The 15,132-nt window shown below is 47.0% G+C and overlaps 1 protein-coding gene and 1 long non-coding RNA gene across 2 annotated transcripts; one reads left to right on the forward strand and one right to left on the reverse strand.

Moving 5' to 3' along the window:
- Window positions 1–3,666: 3,666 nt before the first annotated feature.
- Window positions 3,667–5,200, forward strand: LOC127380896 (uncharacterized). The gene is made up of 3 exons (XR_007888602.1): window positions 3,667–3,809; window positions 4,357–4,494; window positions 4,936–5,200. It is a non-coding gene; the product is annotated as an uncharacterized LOC127380896 (long non-coding RNA).
- On the reverse strand, window positions 3,925–7,652 carry HOXA10 (homeobox A10). The gene is made up of 2 exons (XM_051610494.1): window positions 6,825–7,652; window positions 3,925–5,435 (listed from the first exon to the last, which is right to left on the reverse strand). The coding sequence occupies exons 1-2, from the start codon at window positions 7,642–7,644 to the stop codon at window positions 5,161–5,163; spliced, it is 1,095 nt and encodes a 364-aa protein (XP_051466454.1). The 5' UTR covers window positions 7,645–7,652; the 3' UTR covers window positions 3,925–5,160.
- Between the last annotated feature and the right edge of the window lie 7,480 nt (window positions 7,653–15,132).

Genomic DNA, 15,132 nt, shown 5'->3' on the forward strand with positions numbered 1-15,132 from the left:
AAATAGAGCCCAGCAAATGGTAGGGACGGCTGAGTAATAATTAGAATCACGTGTAAATATTGTGCATGCGAAAGTGTGGTTCTAATTAGTTTTACATAGCTATGTGGGCTGGCTCGCTCCCTCTCTCTCTCTCCCCCTCTCTCCTTCTCTCTTTCTTTTTCTTTTCATGTCTTCCCAACAGTTTAATCCGAAATCTTACAGAGATCCTATTTTAACAACGCTCTCTCCCCCCATTAAGAATTACAAAGGCCCATAATGAAACTATTATGCCCCATTAGAGTTCGAAAATTACGGAACAGTTGCAAGATCTCCACAAACAAGGAGCCCGTTATTTTCTAACAATTTAAAAAATGCAAATAAAGCTCTCCTCTGCTATGTTTTGTGGCTATTGTATAGACACGCCATAATAGAAAAAAATAATTGTATTTCTTTCCTGGAAAGACGGAACTCGACGTCATTTGTATTTATTATTAAGAGTCAGCTGTGGTGAAATGTGATTGTAGAACTTCCTTTTTCCATTCAGAAAAAATAATCTTAGCTGCAGGAGTTCTGGATGTTTATATTCGAATTTGGGTTCTCAACTTGCAGCGGGTTTAATTTTTTTGGTTCCTCACCAAAAATAATAGCAAATGAATAACAACAACAATAACGTTTAAAAGGACGTGCCTGCATTTTTATTTCCCTGTAAAATTCTGTATTTGTTCACTGCTGACATTCAAGCGGCAGGAGAGAGTGTACAGAAAGCAAAATATAAAATACAGCAAATAATTACAGACACTTCACGCGCTCACGTCGCTGATAATAACGCTGGAGCATTCGTCTCTCTTTTCCTCCTTTTTGGACCCATTTTTTCCCAAACTACGTTTTGCATACGAGCCACGAAGGCCGGCAGGGATAGAGCGGGCTTCGCTCAATTTGCGTTGCAAATTACTTGGGGTTTTGGTGACTTACACCCTTGGAGGCAAAAGACCCCAAAACAGGGCAGAAATAGACGTTCAAGTCAAATTGCGATACGAAGGCAGAGTGCCCAGGAATGAAGCGCCCTTGGAGGGATCATGCCTCAATAAAAATACTGCCTGCCCTCCATAATCAAATTAGCAGAGCTTCCATTCCGCTAGCTGTTATTCCCGGCTCCAACAGGAAGACACTGTCAGTTTTTAAGCGAGGGTCTTCTGCAAGCACTTCTTCACTAGCCACACACCGCGGAGGCGCGGAGTGTACGCGGGCGCGGGGCAGAAATCCGCGGGCGTTGGCGAGCTTTCCTGAACGGGAAGTTCAGGATCGCCTTTCCCTAGGTTTTCCTGCCACTGCAGAAAAAAAACCCCAAACAACACTCTCACGGAATGGCCGGTGCTACGAATGCACGGAGATGTTTTGGCACAGCTGAGGGGAAAAATGATTCAGAACTTGAAGGAAGCTGTCCAAAACCAGGATGATGTGATACAGATGGGAGGGAAATAAAGCGCAGAGGCAAACCTATGTACAAAAGCCATACAGGCACGCACAGACATATACACTGTAAATACACTCCCGGTATGTCCACAGACCCAGCAGATAGCCTGTCAGAGGCACGGCGTGTGTAGCCACTAGCGCTTCAATTTGACTGGGATTGGGAGCACTGCTCCTGTCCCAGCCGAGGACCTCTGCTTCTCTAAGGAACTGGCTAAGATGAGGCTAGCTAAAATCCGCTATCCTGACTCTGAGTTCCAGCAGCTCAGCCGGGAGTTTCGAATAAGTTTATAGCTGTTTGGGGTTCTTTTTTTTTATATATATGTATTATTATTATCTAGGCAAAAAAAAAAAAAAATCACGGTCGATTAAAATATTGTTAATAAAATAAAAAACCCAAAACAAAACAACACAAAAAAACACAAAAAACCTCATCCAAGCAAAAAAAAACAAAACAAAAACAAAAAAACCCCCACCGAAATAGAAGTACCCCCGCTAACGACTGGGTTTTCTGCCCTTTCCCCCGCCCGCCTTTCCGCTGCTGCGGGTGCCCGGTTCCGCGGCCGCGCCGGCGCTGGCTGCCGGGCGGAGGGCCCGGCGGGAGGCCGCCCCTGCCCGCGGTCGCGCTGCGGACACAAAAGGCGGCGGCGGCGGGGAGCCCGGAGAGGTCGCTGTTGCCCGTTCCGCTGCCGCGGAGAGCGGCCGCGCCAGCGCCACAATCGTGATCGTAACCGAGGCCTTGCGGGCCGCGGGGCAGCCGGCGCCCCCGGGCACCCTCGGGGGAGTGGGCCCGACGAGGGACGGCGGAGCCCTGCGACAGGCCCCTGTGGGCACCAGCTACCACCCACCGAGGACGAGAGCCATCGGAGGGGCAGGGCATCCCTGCCGCGAGTGGGATACACCCGGCCGCGGGCCCTGCCCTGCTCCGGGGCCTTGTTTGTGGTGGTGCAGAGAGCGGGGCCGGCAGACTTGATCTCTCCCCACCCCCTCCCCCAGGCAGATTTCTGGGTCTCTGTTTTTTAATACATCCAGAGAGAAAAATAAAAACACACACACATGCCCCAACGCCCCGCTCGCCCCCCTCGCTCGACCCACGCCGAGCAGAATGCAAAAACGCACCTGACCTTGAATGCAACCTGAGAGATATTAAAATCCTGCAAGCAGGCAGGGACTCGCTTAGGAGCTAGCTAACCTTGAAGAACTTGTCAAGCTTCCCCCCTCGGCTGCCGTGTTTATCTGAGGAATCAAAGGAGGCTCCGCTGCAGATGGGGAACAATGGCATTGGGACTTGACGCCTACAGATCACTTCAGCGCTAAGTTTTCTTCGGGCAGAAAGGACCCTCGCACCAAGCATACCTGGTGATGATATCAACTGAAGTAATTAAGGCAGTTTCGTGCTGTAGAGAGAAAGGTGGAGCCCCAACAACATGAAACTACCTAAACCACAGAGCAGTTCTCAGGCGCTAATTATTACTTTCCCCATTGCCGTGGTCCTTAACGCAAGGATCCCGCTACGAAAATAAAACCAGAAACATGACTAAAACATCACTTTGGCCCGCCCGCCCCGCCGGCGCCCCTCCGCGCCCCCCGGCCAGCCTCGGTTGGGTTAGTGAAAACAAGAAAAAAAAAATAATAACACACCCCACCCACCCACCCGCGAGCAGCTTTCTCCTCTCCATGCAGATGCAATCGGGAAGGAAAAGGCCGTGCACGACAATGTTACATCATTAAAAGCTAACGGCTCCCAAGAAGCCCGGGTTCAAAGTCTGTGCCCCCCCTCCTCCCGGCATACGCGTACCCTGCAAAGAAGCTGTCGCACTGCTCCCAGCTCTCCTTTTGCCTTCCCTTTGTGCAAGACTCTATTAGCTAAACATGCAGCGAGGCAAGGAGGATGAAGAAAAAAAAAAAAAAAAGGAAAAAAAAAAAAAAGAAAAAAAAAAAAGGCAAGCAGTGTGAAATAAGCTCTTCCACATGCAACCAGGTAGAGAACAGCCTTGTCTGGAGGGGTCCGCTGGCAGGGAGGCAAGGCTGGGGTCCCCCCCACACACACATGCGCTCACCTTTACGATTTCTTCTCGGCCCTGAGATAAAGCTACGATTTTGTAAACGTCCTCTGGACCTCTGGAGTTAAAGATCTCCGCACATTTGTAGGTGTTTGATATTAAAAAAATAAAAATCGTTTCTCTACCCTCAAGAAATGGTAATTTGCTTCCTCAGTCTATGCAGCTCCTCAGTCAACTGAAACCACTCGTTCAAGACAGCAACAATCCAGATATACTAGCAAGTCATAAAACTGAACAAAAGCCGACAAACCTTAGAGCACCATCGCTATATGGCCCAGACAAATTACGACCGTCTAGGTAATATTTAAATAGATTCCTAAAGTAATTGGAGGGGGTTTAGGCAACTATTCCTGTTGTAAAAGTTCTCCAAGACATAAAGTAGAACCTGAGGATAAACAGCCACAAAAAGAGGTAAAATTAAAAGGATTAATTCCACGATTTTTTATTCTTCTATGAGAACATAAACATCGTATTTTTCACGCACAGCAGCATTACAATATTAATTTATTCCGATTTAAGGTAAGAACTAGATATAGCTACAACTAACATTTATAATAACGATAGAATGCATTTGCTTAAAACAGTATCGGCATTTTAATAATAATAGACATCTATACATATCTGCAATTATAGTTTTTCCCCTTCTTTCTTTTTTTTTCCCTTTTAAATTTTTTTTCACCTATATGTTTGACCCTTTAATGTATGTAACTTCACAGTATAAAGGAAGACGAACATATATGCTCCCTCGCAATCTCATACTCTGGCTCAGAAAGTCCTTCTGATGTTCAGGATATACACTTTTAAGTGAAATTAGTGAGGAAAAAGTGACTACTTTCTTCTTAAGGGGGGGTTTCTGTGTGCTTGTCACGCGTTACCATCGGTAACATTATTTATAGACAAAGAAAATCACTAATTCCACATATTTAAGCAAAACTACATTAAGTAAATATCTACAACCAGAAAGAGCGAGAGAAATTCAGAGGTAAGTGTCATAATTTAGTCCATGACCAACACGAACTCTTTTATACCTTTAAAGATAAGATATTTCATTTTCCTGGCCAATTTGAAAGCCGTAATATTGACTTTAAAGGTAAAGAAAACAAAAATAGAACAAAAAAATCGCTCTTAACACCCGTTCCCGTGAAGCCCTTTTAAAGGATGCCTGCATTTCATTATTGTAAGTCCTGCTTTTAGAAGGAAAAGGGGGGAGGGGGGAGAAAAGGAAACTAGAGGAGGGAAAAGCTCCCAATATATAGAAATATGGCAAGGCTTAAATTCTTAATTCTGCAGCTATGTACAGTCCAAGTTACACCGCTTATAATTTAAAAGAATGCGCCTTTAACCGAGCTTGTTTACTTTTCAGAGGGAGAGATGAGAGGAAAGATATTTGCAGCTCCTGAAATGGTATTTCTGTGTTTCAAAGCTTAAAGGAACAAACCGGCCTCGGGGAAGGCTGCAGGAAGCGGGGAGGTTCACGCACGGTATTTTGTGCATTAGCGTGGCTACAGTCCGCCCCCCCTCCCCGAAGTAGCTCTTAAGAGGTTAAGGACATATTGAGAACGCCTAAAATCGTTAATCCATACAGGTGCGGATGACTACAGCCTAGGAAAATGATACTGGCTCTTTAAACCATGTGTTTATAGTTTCATCAAGAGAAATTAAAGTTGGCTGTGAGCTCCCGAATCCTATTCTCTCTGTTCATTTTCTTCAGTTTCATTCTGCGGTTCTGAAACCAGATTTTAACTTGTCTGTCTGTGAGGTGGACTGTGCGGCTGATCTCTAGGCGACGCTCACGAGTCAGGTACATATTGAATAGAAACTCCTTTTCCAGCTCGAGAGTTTGATGCTTGGTATAAGGGCACCGTTTCTTTCTGCCACTTTTTGCCGTGAGCCAGTTTGCTGCATTTTCTCCTTTTGAATTGCCTAGTTTTGAGAAAGTAAAAAAGGGACGTTACCAGCGGGGTAGGAGGCAAAGAGCTGGGGAGAGAGGTTGGAAGGAGCATCTGCGGGTGTGTGCAGGGGGTTCATCCGTCAGCTGTGAGGAGTTGGAATGTGGGGTGTCCTTGTGGGAACCGAGAGCTTCAAAGCGGTTTCCTAAAGGCCGTGGAGCCGGCCCGGAAAATTTGCCTCTGCTCAGAAAGCTGCGGGCAGCATCTGGCTGGTCTGCGTGCCCCGCTGGGGGGTTAATCTCAGACTCCCCCCCCCCCCCCCAACAGGATTTTTCCTGCTCCCCCTCTGCCGCTCCGAGTCCACTGTTACTGGGGATCGGCTTGGTGAATGGCCTGTCCTCGGTTTTCTCCCCCCAGACACCTGCTTTCAAAAAAACAAACCCTGCGGATCTGAACTTTGTAAGCTTTCTCTGGAAGAAGAAAATAAGGTGAGCTGAGGAGCCAGAACCTCCTTGCCTCCTGCCCCTGCTTTCCCGGGGCGCTTTACCCCTGCCCTCTCTTTTCCGGCCATTTCGGGAGAGAAAAATAAAATAAAATAAAATTCTCATTGCAGACTTTTTATTCCCACCGGTGAAACTGACTGGGAAAGAAGTAACACCGATCTTTCGATGGTTCGGAGTGTTTCATGGTTGGGGGTCGTCACTCTAGCACTTTTTTGTTTTGTTTTGATATTATTTTGCAATGGGGAGCCTGAAGAAGTAACAGGACATCTGAAATGCGGCCGTAGTGAAGCGCATGAAAAGTCTGCTGCCAAGGAAAGCGGATTTTTTAGTTTTTAATATTTTTTTTTCTATGTGAAAGCGAAAGAAAAATAAATAAGCACATGAATAAATAAAACCGCTGCTATCTAGTGTAGATGCTGAAGGATATTCTCGGTGCATTCATCAGTCTAATTTGATAGCCGTTCATAGATGGCACATTTCAGAGCGGCTGTTATTCCGAAAAGCATTCTGGATCGTAAAATATAACTTACCGCGTTAATAGGTTTATTTATTGGCACTGCCTATTGCTTATTTTGGATGCTTTACAAACATCTCTGTTATCTGGTAGGCACCTTCACATCACAGGGGAAAGATTGATCTTGTTTTTCTATATGTTTAAGCAGCATGCAGGCTAAAGTTGCCCAGAGCGGAGGCTCTAAGGATTTTAAACTATAGGATGGACATTAATTTTTACGGCAACCTCATGCCCGAATATTACAAAGTTCAGAAGGTCACTCTGAGCAGAGCTTCTTGGCAGCCCCACGGGGCTGCTGGGATCTTCCTTTCGCATCGCGATGCCACTATGATCCTCAACTGCTTTTTTTCCTTTTTAAAAATTTGTTTTATTTTTGTTTTAATCATCATGATCATCATTCGCTTACCTACGGGGTCTTTCTCGGGAGAGGCTTTGCTGCTCTCTGACGGAGCTGGAGAGAGCTCCTCCGCGGTGGAAGATGAAGCCTGAGTCTCGTCTTCCCTCTGAGAGACACACGCCAAGGGGCTGGGGGAGCCCTCCTCGTCCTCCTTCCTCCCTGCGTCCGGGACCGGAGGCAAAGATGGAGGCGTCTGAAAGCGGCCGGGGGGCTGCGGAGGGAAGGGGGTAGCCCCGGCCGGCCCCGCGCCGTAGCTCTTGGAGGTGCCATAAGCCTGGGAGAGGCGGAAGTAGCCGGGGACGGGGACCCCGCCGCCGCTGCCGGCCGGGCTGACCTCGGCGCTCAGCCGGGGGAAGGGAGCGAGGTCTGTGGCGGCTGAGCCCTTGGGGCATTTCTCTGAGTCATAGAGGCAGTAGGAGTTCTCCTCCTTAATGCTTGGAGCGAAGGAGCACGAGGTGGCCTGCTGGCTCTCCGGCTCTTCCATGCGACAGGACCGGGGGGGATCTAGCCACACTTCCATCCCTGACACGTAGGAGTGCGAGCTGGGGACCATGCTTTGAGAAGTACCTTCATTGCGTTTGCTCAAAACAGGGAAAAGTCCGCAGCTTTGCAGCCCGTAGGACAGATCGGACGCCTGTGGCAGGTAGATACCACTGTTGGGGTAGTAGCCGCCTCCGCCTCCGCCTCCTCCTCCTGCTCCCGCCGCTTCCCCTCTGCCCGAGCTGATCAAGGAGTCTACCAAAAAAGAGTTTGCAGCCGGGGTCTCGGAGCATGACATTGTTGTGGAATAATTTGGCGAAGGGAGCAGATAGCCCTTTCTGGCTGACATTTCTTGTGCAAAACATGCTGAATATGATTAGAGATACCCCCGCACCACGGCAGACGCTTGCAGCCAATGGAAGCCCGGGCCTTCCCAGCAACCCCTCCCCGTCTGGTTTCGTATGCACCGAGCTGCTCTCAGGTCGACCTCTGAATTTGGGAGATAGATGTATATTAATGTGTAATATGGATTTCCATACACACAGGAGCACACGCTTCTTCCACATGGGCGAGTGCCTGCGCCTGGGCGGGAGCCGCGCTCCCGGGACGGGGAAGGAGCGGGCTTGGCTGGTACTGGCTCCAAGTTTTGCTCCCCTCTTATCACGCGCACCGCTATAAAATAGCCCGGCGGTCCTGATGTTTATTATACCTAGGCTGAACCGGTGTCCAGATGAAGGCTTTTACTATCAACTCTCCCCTCCCCGCTGCTGGGCTTTTCGGCAGCAATGCCTGCTCACCTTCCCGCACAGCCCATGTGTCTCACGAAATTAATAAAGCCATGGCTAGCCCGGTGTTTTATGCTCAGGCTCTGCTCATTTTGTTTGATTGTCTCGTTTTTTAAGAAATAAAAGGCGTGTTATTCTTTATCACGGATCACTGGAAACCGTAAAGGGGCCTGGTGCCTCTCGCTTTAAACTACTGAGGAAGGAGGCTGCTTCCAGCCTAACATCACCACCACGACGCCAGGCTGGACTTAAATTTCCTGGAGATAAAATGCTCGCTGCTGCGCTGAAGAATCTCTCAGGGAGCAATGACACTCCGGGAGGATTGATTGTGCGGTTGCAACTCCTAATGCTTTAGTTAACGCTGGATTCTTCCCGAGGTCTGATTACCATTTAAAATATAAAGCCAGACACATGCCACAGAAAGAATCCAGACGAGAGCAGTTCAAATGGATCTTTCGCAGGATGTTGCACACCCTGTTTATTGATGTGTTTATATTTGGGCGATCATTTTTATATTTCCCCCTTTCTCCCTCCCATTTAGGTCATTCACTTTTTGCCTCTTCAAAAACACCGTCTCTTTCACAAGCAATGTACTAAATAATAGAAAGGAAAGTAACTATATGAATCCTGAGATACTAGACAGCCACGTCCAGTCAATATGTAATTGTGGCGGAGGTAGGAGACAGATAGCAGACAGAGAGGGACGCGGAGAGACAGATTTCCTAATGAATCGCTTAATGATGGCTTGTTTTCATTTCCATCATCCCTCGCTTATGCCATTTTGAAGTCGCCTTACTGCCTAACACTCGGAACTAAGGGTTCTTTAGACCAAGGGGAGCCTGAGGCTGCCCATTACTCACTGCCCATCCCTGAGGAATAGGGCTCGCTCCTCTCTCCCTCCCGCATGCTGCCTGGGGAAGCAGCGACCGACCGGAATCAGCTTCCAACAGGGTGGGCGGGGGAGAGCGGCTGCCGGCCGGCGGTCAGCTTCGTCCCGGGCCGGAGCCGCTGCTTGGCACCCGGCAGCCGTGCCAAGGAAGGAGGGCGGCGGCGGGGCTGCTGCCTGCAGAGTGGGCTGGCGCTGGAGCGAGCACGGCTTCCCACATCTCCTGGTTCCCCGCACCCCCGGCACCCCGCAAATCCGGGCGTCCTGCATTCCTCGGCGTATACCCTTGACGTTCAAACCGGCCAGGGGAGAAGCGCGGCCAGGGGCTGGGGTGGCCCTTTCCCCCCCACCCCGCAGATCTGTCAAGCCCCACGTGGTCTCTTCCCGCAATGTTTGCCTGCCAGGAGGAAACGGTTTTTCCACAGGGTGACATTCCCCCGGAGGAGTCCCTGCTCACGGCGGGAGGCGAGCGTCCCTTGCCGCAGGCGAGCCGCGCCAGCGAGGCCCTTCCCAGCCTCTCTCGGAGCCCGCTGGGAGAATCGGGGCAGGCAGAGGCTGCTACAACTTTGCAATACCCTTAAAATCTTTGTGGAAAGACGTGTAGTTTTTCTAATGGCAAGCATCACGGCGCGGCTTCCTTCTGACCAGCCCGTGGGATGCGGTGGCAGGGGTAGATCCCACAGCCTATAGAAACTCTTGGAGATTGTTTCCCCCCGCTGCCCCGTGCATTCCTCCTGTAATATTGTTTGTATTTCCTCAACCCGACTTGCCCCAAGATGTGTTAATGTGCGATGGACAAACCCTTATCAGAATCCTATGAGGGCCATATCACTACTAACAAAATTAATACCGTATAAGGCACCGGTTTATTGGCTGATATACAGGGAGGCTATTATCAATAGGCTTAGCGTTTTAAATACAGATCTAAATAAAATGAAACGTGAGCCTCAACGCCGCCTTCCAAATACATTTCTCTACACAAGTCAGGTATAAAAATTACTCCGGGGAAGTCCACTCTTGCGGTATGTTTATTTTGTATTTGCCAAATTAAATAGAAATGGATTGCAAACCGAAAAGCCATACGGAACCGGGGAGCAACGCTTGAAATCCTTCCAAAGCTGTGTTTAAAATAAGCAGCTGGCTTTAAAAAATTGGATTAAAGGAAGGGAAAGGCCTGCAAAAGTACGTTGCAACCCTCGTCAGCCGGAATAAAACGACTCGAAATGTATCGGAAGAAACACAGGCCATCTCCTTCTCCCTCTCAGACAAAAGGCAGGAAGGCCAGGAACACTTTGGAAGGGTTTCAGTTTTCTTTAGCATCCCTTCCTAGGTTTTGTGGCAGAGGGCTGGGGTTTGCACCCCCCGCGCTTCCCCCTCGACCCCCCCAGCCAGGACCTGGAGGAGCTGCCGTAGGCGAGACCGTTGTGTTGTGGTCGTGCCGAACGCAATGAACGGTGCTGGTTTGATGGTCAAGGCATCTACTCCGTCTAGATCATGAACTCAGCTCGGCGTTGCATTATCTCCGCTTTCTTTAATCGCTAACAAGGCCAAGGCAAATAGTAACCAGCATCATCAAAACCAGCGAAGTAAAACTAATAATGTTCACTTGATTCGTAACTATAAAAGATAATGGTCAATTCTGACTAAACCGAGCTAATTTGGCATGCGCTGGGTGTAGCTACTGCATTTCCAGGGCTTAACAATGTGTCCCTTGGAGCTTAAGCCCTATTTAAAAGAAATTTTAAAGAATATTGTGGACGCCAGGGGACGAAAAATACTTTCTTTTTAATTCTACTTCTGTAAGTAAAGCTATCCGAGGGTCTATAAAATAGAGCAAATAAAATTCTGATAAATATCAAAACCGGAGAGAAGGTTCTTTCGCGGAGAATCTAAATTCATGGCGTACACAGACAACACTATCAAAATAAAATTTTATTGATCTAAGAAAAATATAATAGATGCATTAATAGCGTCGTTAAGCCGTTTTATTGGTTGAACTAAAATTAAAAACAAAAAGGGAATAAATAAAACCCGACAGCCAAGGCAAACTCTGACTGGAAATCTCAAAATGTATCGTGTTAAACCGTGATTTATCTTTTTATTATTGGCCCGTATAACCCAAAAGATCAGCGCTGTTAATCCAGAGACGCATTTTGCGAGCTAATTAAAATATGCTTTTATTTGTAGATACAGGCAAACTGCAATTTGTGAAAAAGCAAATGGCCTTGCAGGCTGTTGCAGGAGTGCATGCGCCGCCTGTCTGAGAATACAGCAGTGGCTTACATTTTATACAGCTTAAAAAAAATTAACGCAATCAGGGTGTAGTTATTTAATATTGCAACTGTCAGTTGTTAGGAACGTGAGTGTGTGCCAGATTCCTCCTTTTCTTTCTTTTTGTATTTTATTTCTTTTTTAATTATTATTTTAGTTTTGTGTTTTGTGGTGTTTTGTTGGGTTTTTTTTTTTTTTTTCCTCTTCTGGATTTGCTCCAAAGAAGGCGGATTTCAAACAGGAGGTTCAGGAATTGTGTCTATGCCAAGTTAGCTGACAAATGACGTCCCCACTTATTTTATCTTTACTAGAAATTCTTCCACTCGGGGGGTGGAGGTTGGCTTGTTTTGGTGGATTATCCTTTTAAAAACGAGGCTGAGATTTAATTTTATTCGAGCCTTCCGGAGGCGTGTTGTCCTAACTGTATTTGATAGTATATGTGTATCGTTTTACTCATTTGGATTAAGAACATATTTTGCAAGTGATTTTGACGAGCTCCGAATTCTGGTGTGCGGCAGGACAAAATACACCTCAACCAATTAATTAGGGCTGTAACTCCTTGCTATTCCTCCGGCACTGGCCAGAACAACGGGGCTTTCTATTGTCCCGAAAGCCTCAAACACGATGCAGAAGCAACAACGGCATCGTGTTATGCATGTACCGGGAAAATCTTGCATACTCAAGACTGCCTTTCAAGTGTAGCCTTTCTATTGCCAGAGATGGGCCGCACAGCTCTATAAAGAATTTGAAACCGTACCCCTTCTCCCCTTTTCGAAGCTATCTATCCTTTAAATAGGATCTGGACGCGTATATAAATATCTTTTTTGGTTGCGGTATAGTTTGGCTCTCAGACACACACATTGGCCTGAAGTTTCAATTTCAGAGCTTTTAATTAAAAGATTGTGACAGAAAAAAAAGAAAAAGACAACAAAACACAAACCCAAAGAGCTTATGAAAAAGCCTCCTAGGGGTTTGGATGTGGTATGTGAGCTGAAGTTGAGTACACGATTAATTAAACACAGTGTAGACACTGAGTTGGCTTCGGCTCTTCTCTCCAAAACATGCAAACCCAAATAATGTGAAATAATAAACAGTTATTGTAAGAAACAAGCTTGTTTTTTTTAAATATTATCCTATGACCGCGGCCGTCAGTAAACAATTCGTAACCAGAGGGCGCTTTAGCTGCTGCTGGGGTCCCTTTGATTTATTCAGCCCAGCATTGAATGGGGCAGAGAAACAACAAGGGGAAAAATAAATATTTGATCAAATATGCTGAGTTTAACTTAACTGGCGTAAAATGAAATGTTGCAAAGGGACCCTCAAATCGCCTTGCTCCTTCCCGAGACGTGGCTTCCCATGTCCTGGAGTTGCCGAGGGGAGGTCAAAGGAGATCAAGATCCCCCAGCTTTCAATGGAACATCTTTGATTAAATCGATAGGTTCCGATAATAATCTAAAACCTGCTTTTTGCCGACTGACCATGTCCTTTTCACTACACTTGCAACAGTTCCCTGTAAGCACAAATTTAAAGGGAGCTTTCGTGAAAATTACTGCATGCAAGCTGCAATACTTTAAGTACAAGAGTAAGGGCAAAATAACCCTTTTAGGGAACATAGACACATATTTTAAGATTGTACATCCTCTGCTAAGAAACACGTGGATTGGAATATGCAGCAAAACCAGTATCCAACCCCTGTAATACCACCTTTCCTCCCGCCGTCTCAAATGGAGACATAACAAAAACATGTGAAACTTTTATGGGCGAGAAAAGTAACCTGGAGTCAGGGATACTTGTAGAGAGGATAGAGTTTCAAAGCTACAACCCGGAGCAGACCTGAGCACATGAGAATGTGTGACTATTATTTGTTTACAGCACATGTGTTGGGATAGATAGATAGATAGATAGATAGATAGATAGATAGACAGATAGAAATCCAAGTCTGGACTTGCATAAACATTGAGTTACTATGAAGTCACATGAATAGTTTTTAGCACGTGTGTCAAAACTTGTTTACCACAATTTGTGTCCAGCTGCAAAAAAGCAGACTACCCTTTAAAATCACCAAACGACCCTAACTAAACTACAGTTCAAGTCCAATAAGACCGTCAGAATTGTCTGTCATCTGCAGTCTGTATTGCCATAGATCTATTTGATTGAAGACACCTACTGCTCCACACATAAATGTCAAGTTTCATAATATTTCCAGTGTTACAATTATATATATATATATATATATATATATATAAATATAAAAACTGGAAGAAAGCTACAAGTTGCTCTGAAAAAAAATATTTCCAGATAACGTGGATTTTCCACTCTGCTGGCCAAAACTTTACGAAGATAAAATAAAAAGGTCAACTTGCAGCTCTCGAAAGTACCTTCTATATTATTTCACTTCTCTTCCCCTCCCTACGGTTCTTTCTTGCGGAGGTCGGGGCAGGGGCCGCCCCAGCTCGCTAGGCACCGCTCTGACCACCGCACATTCCTCACCCTTCTCCAGATGTATAAAACACTTACCTTCAAGCATTTCCGAATGTTTAGGAAACTTTAACCGCACCGAGAAACCACAGCGACTCCCCCAACACACCCACCCCCAAGCCCCAGCATCCCGAGCGCATCCCGGTAAAACGCGGAGCCCTGGAGGTGCAATAATTACCCTTGCGGCTCCACGGATGCAAAATGAACAAAGGCCAGGATTTTATTTGTTTGTTTGTTTGTTTGTTTATTTCCCCCAGGGCTGCTGTTCCCCTCGCTCCGGGCGGCTTTGACATTGATCTGAAGATCGCCATCTTGTGGCAAAGAAGCCCTCAAACCGCCGCCGCCCTCCCCGCCCGCCGTCCTGCCGCGGGGCCCCGCGTCGGGGCGGCGGGAGGGGAGGGCGGCGGCGGCGGCGAAGGGCAGTGGCCACTTACCTCCCGGTGCAAGAAACCTCCGCTGCCTTTATAGCAATGCATTTCGTACAGGCGAGCGGACAAGTCACGGGCACTTTTTTTTGTTTGTTTGTTTTTATGGCCACATTGTCACAGCAAGACAGAGGATGAGATTTTATTGGGCTAGGAAATCAAAACCCCGAGCAGAGAAACTTCATGGTTTAACTGTCCCTGGGATTGGCTATGAGTGCCAGTTAATTTTTAACCAGGAAAGGAAGCTGGGTGGCTTAACTTTCATTGCCATTCAGCTTTCCATCCTTCCTTCTGTCCCTCTCTCATCGCCTGTCCATCTGTCCGTCTCCTTTTAACTGGCATTCCCCCTTGCATGCTAGACAAACAAACAAAGTCCCTTTCCCCGGCCCCCTACCCCCCTCACTTTTTTAACATTTCCTTTGGGTAGACGTTGTCTGGATGAGCTGCGGTTGTCAACAAAAGCCCAAAGTCTGTAAGTCCTTCACCTCAAGGTTATGGGTGATGTCCAAGCAATACAGAAGTTCAAAGCCAGAAAACAATGCGAAAACAGAATGTACTTTCTTCTGCTGATTAGGATTAGGGTCAACATCAAAGATTCAAACACTCTTCCCAAAGCACATTCCTATCTCAGCTATTGTTTAGGGTTCGGGGTTTTCCTTTTCCCCCCTCCTAACTTTCTCCCTCCACCCCTCCTCCCCCTCCTTCTCCCCCTTCCCCCGCCAGCCTCAGACCACCCCCTCCCTGCCTTGGAGATCAAGGACAATTTCAAACAGTCCATTTCCACCACACTGCCATGCGGATTTTTTTATTATACATATATATATATTTATTTCCCCCCCCCCCCCCAGAAAACAGTGTCCTTAAGGCTCTCACGCTTTTGACCACATCCATCAGCTGGCTTGGACCTTCCCTTTGGTGCCGGACTTATGAAACCTGCCCTAAATGCTAGCGACACTGCAAACATATCCCCAGCAGTTCCTCTGAATCTGTGT

This window comes from Apus apus, chromosome 2 (genome assembly GCF_020740795.1).
Source record: "Apus apus isolate bApuApu2 chromosome 2, bApuApu2.pri.cur, whole genome shotgun sequence".
Lineage (NCBI taxonomy): Eukaryota > Metazoa > Chordata > Aves > Apodiformes > Apodidae > Apus > Apus apus.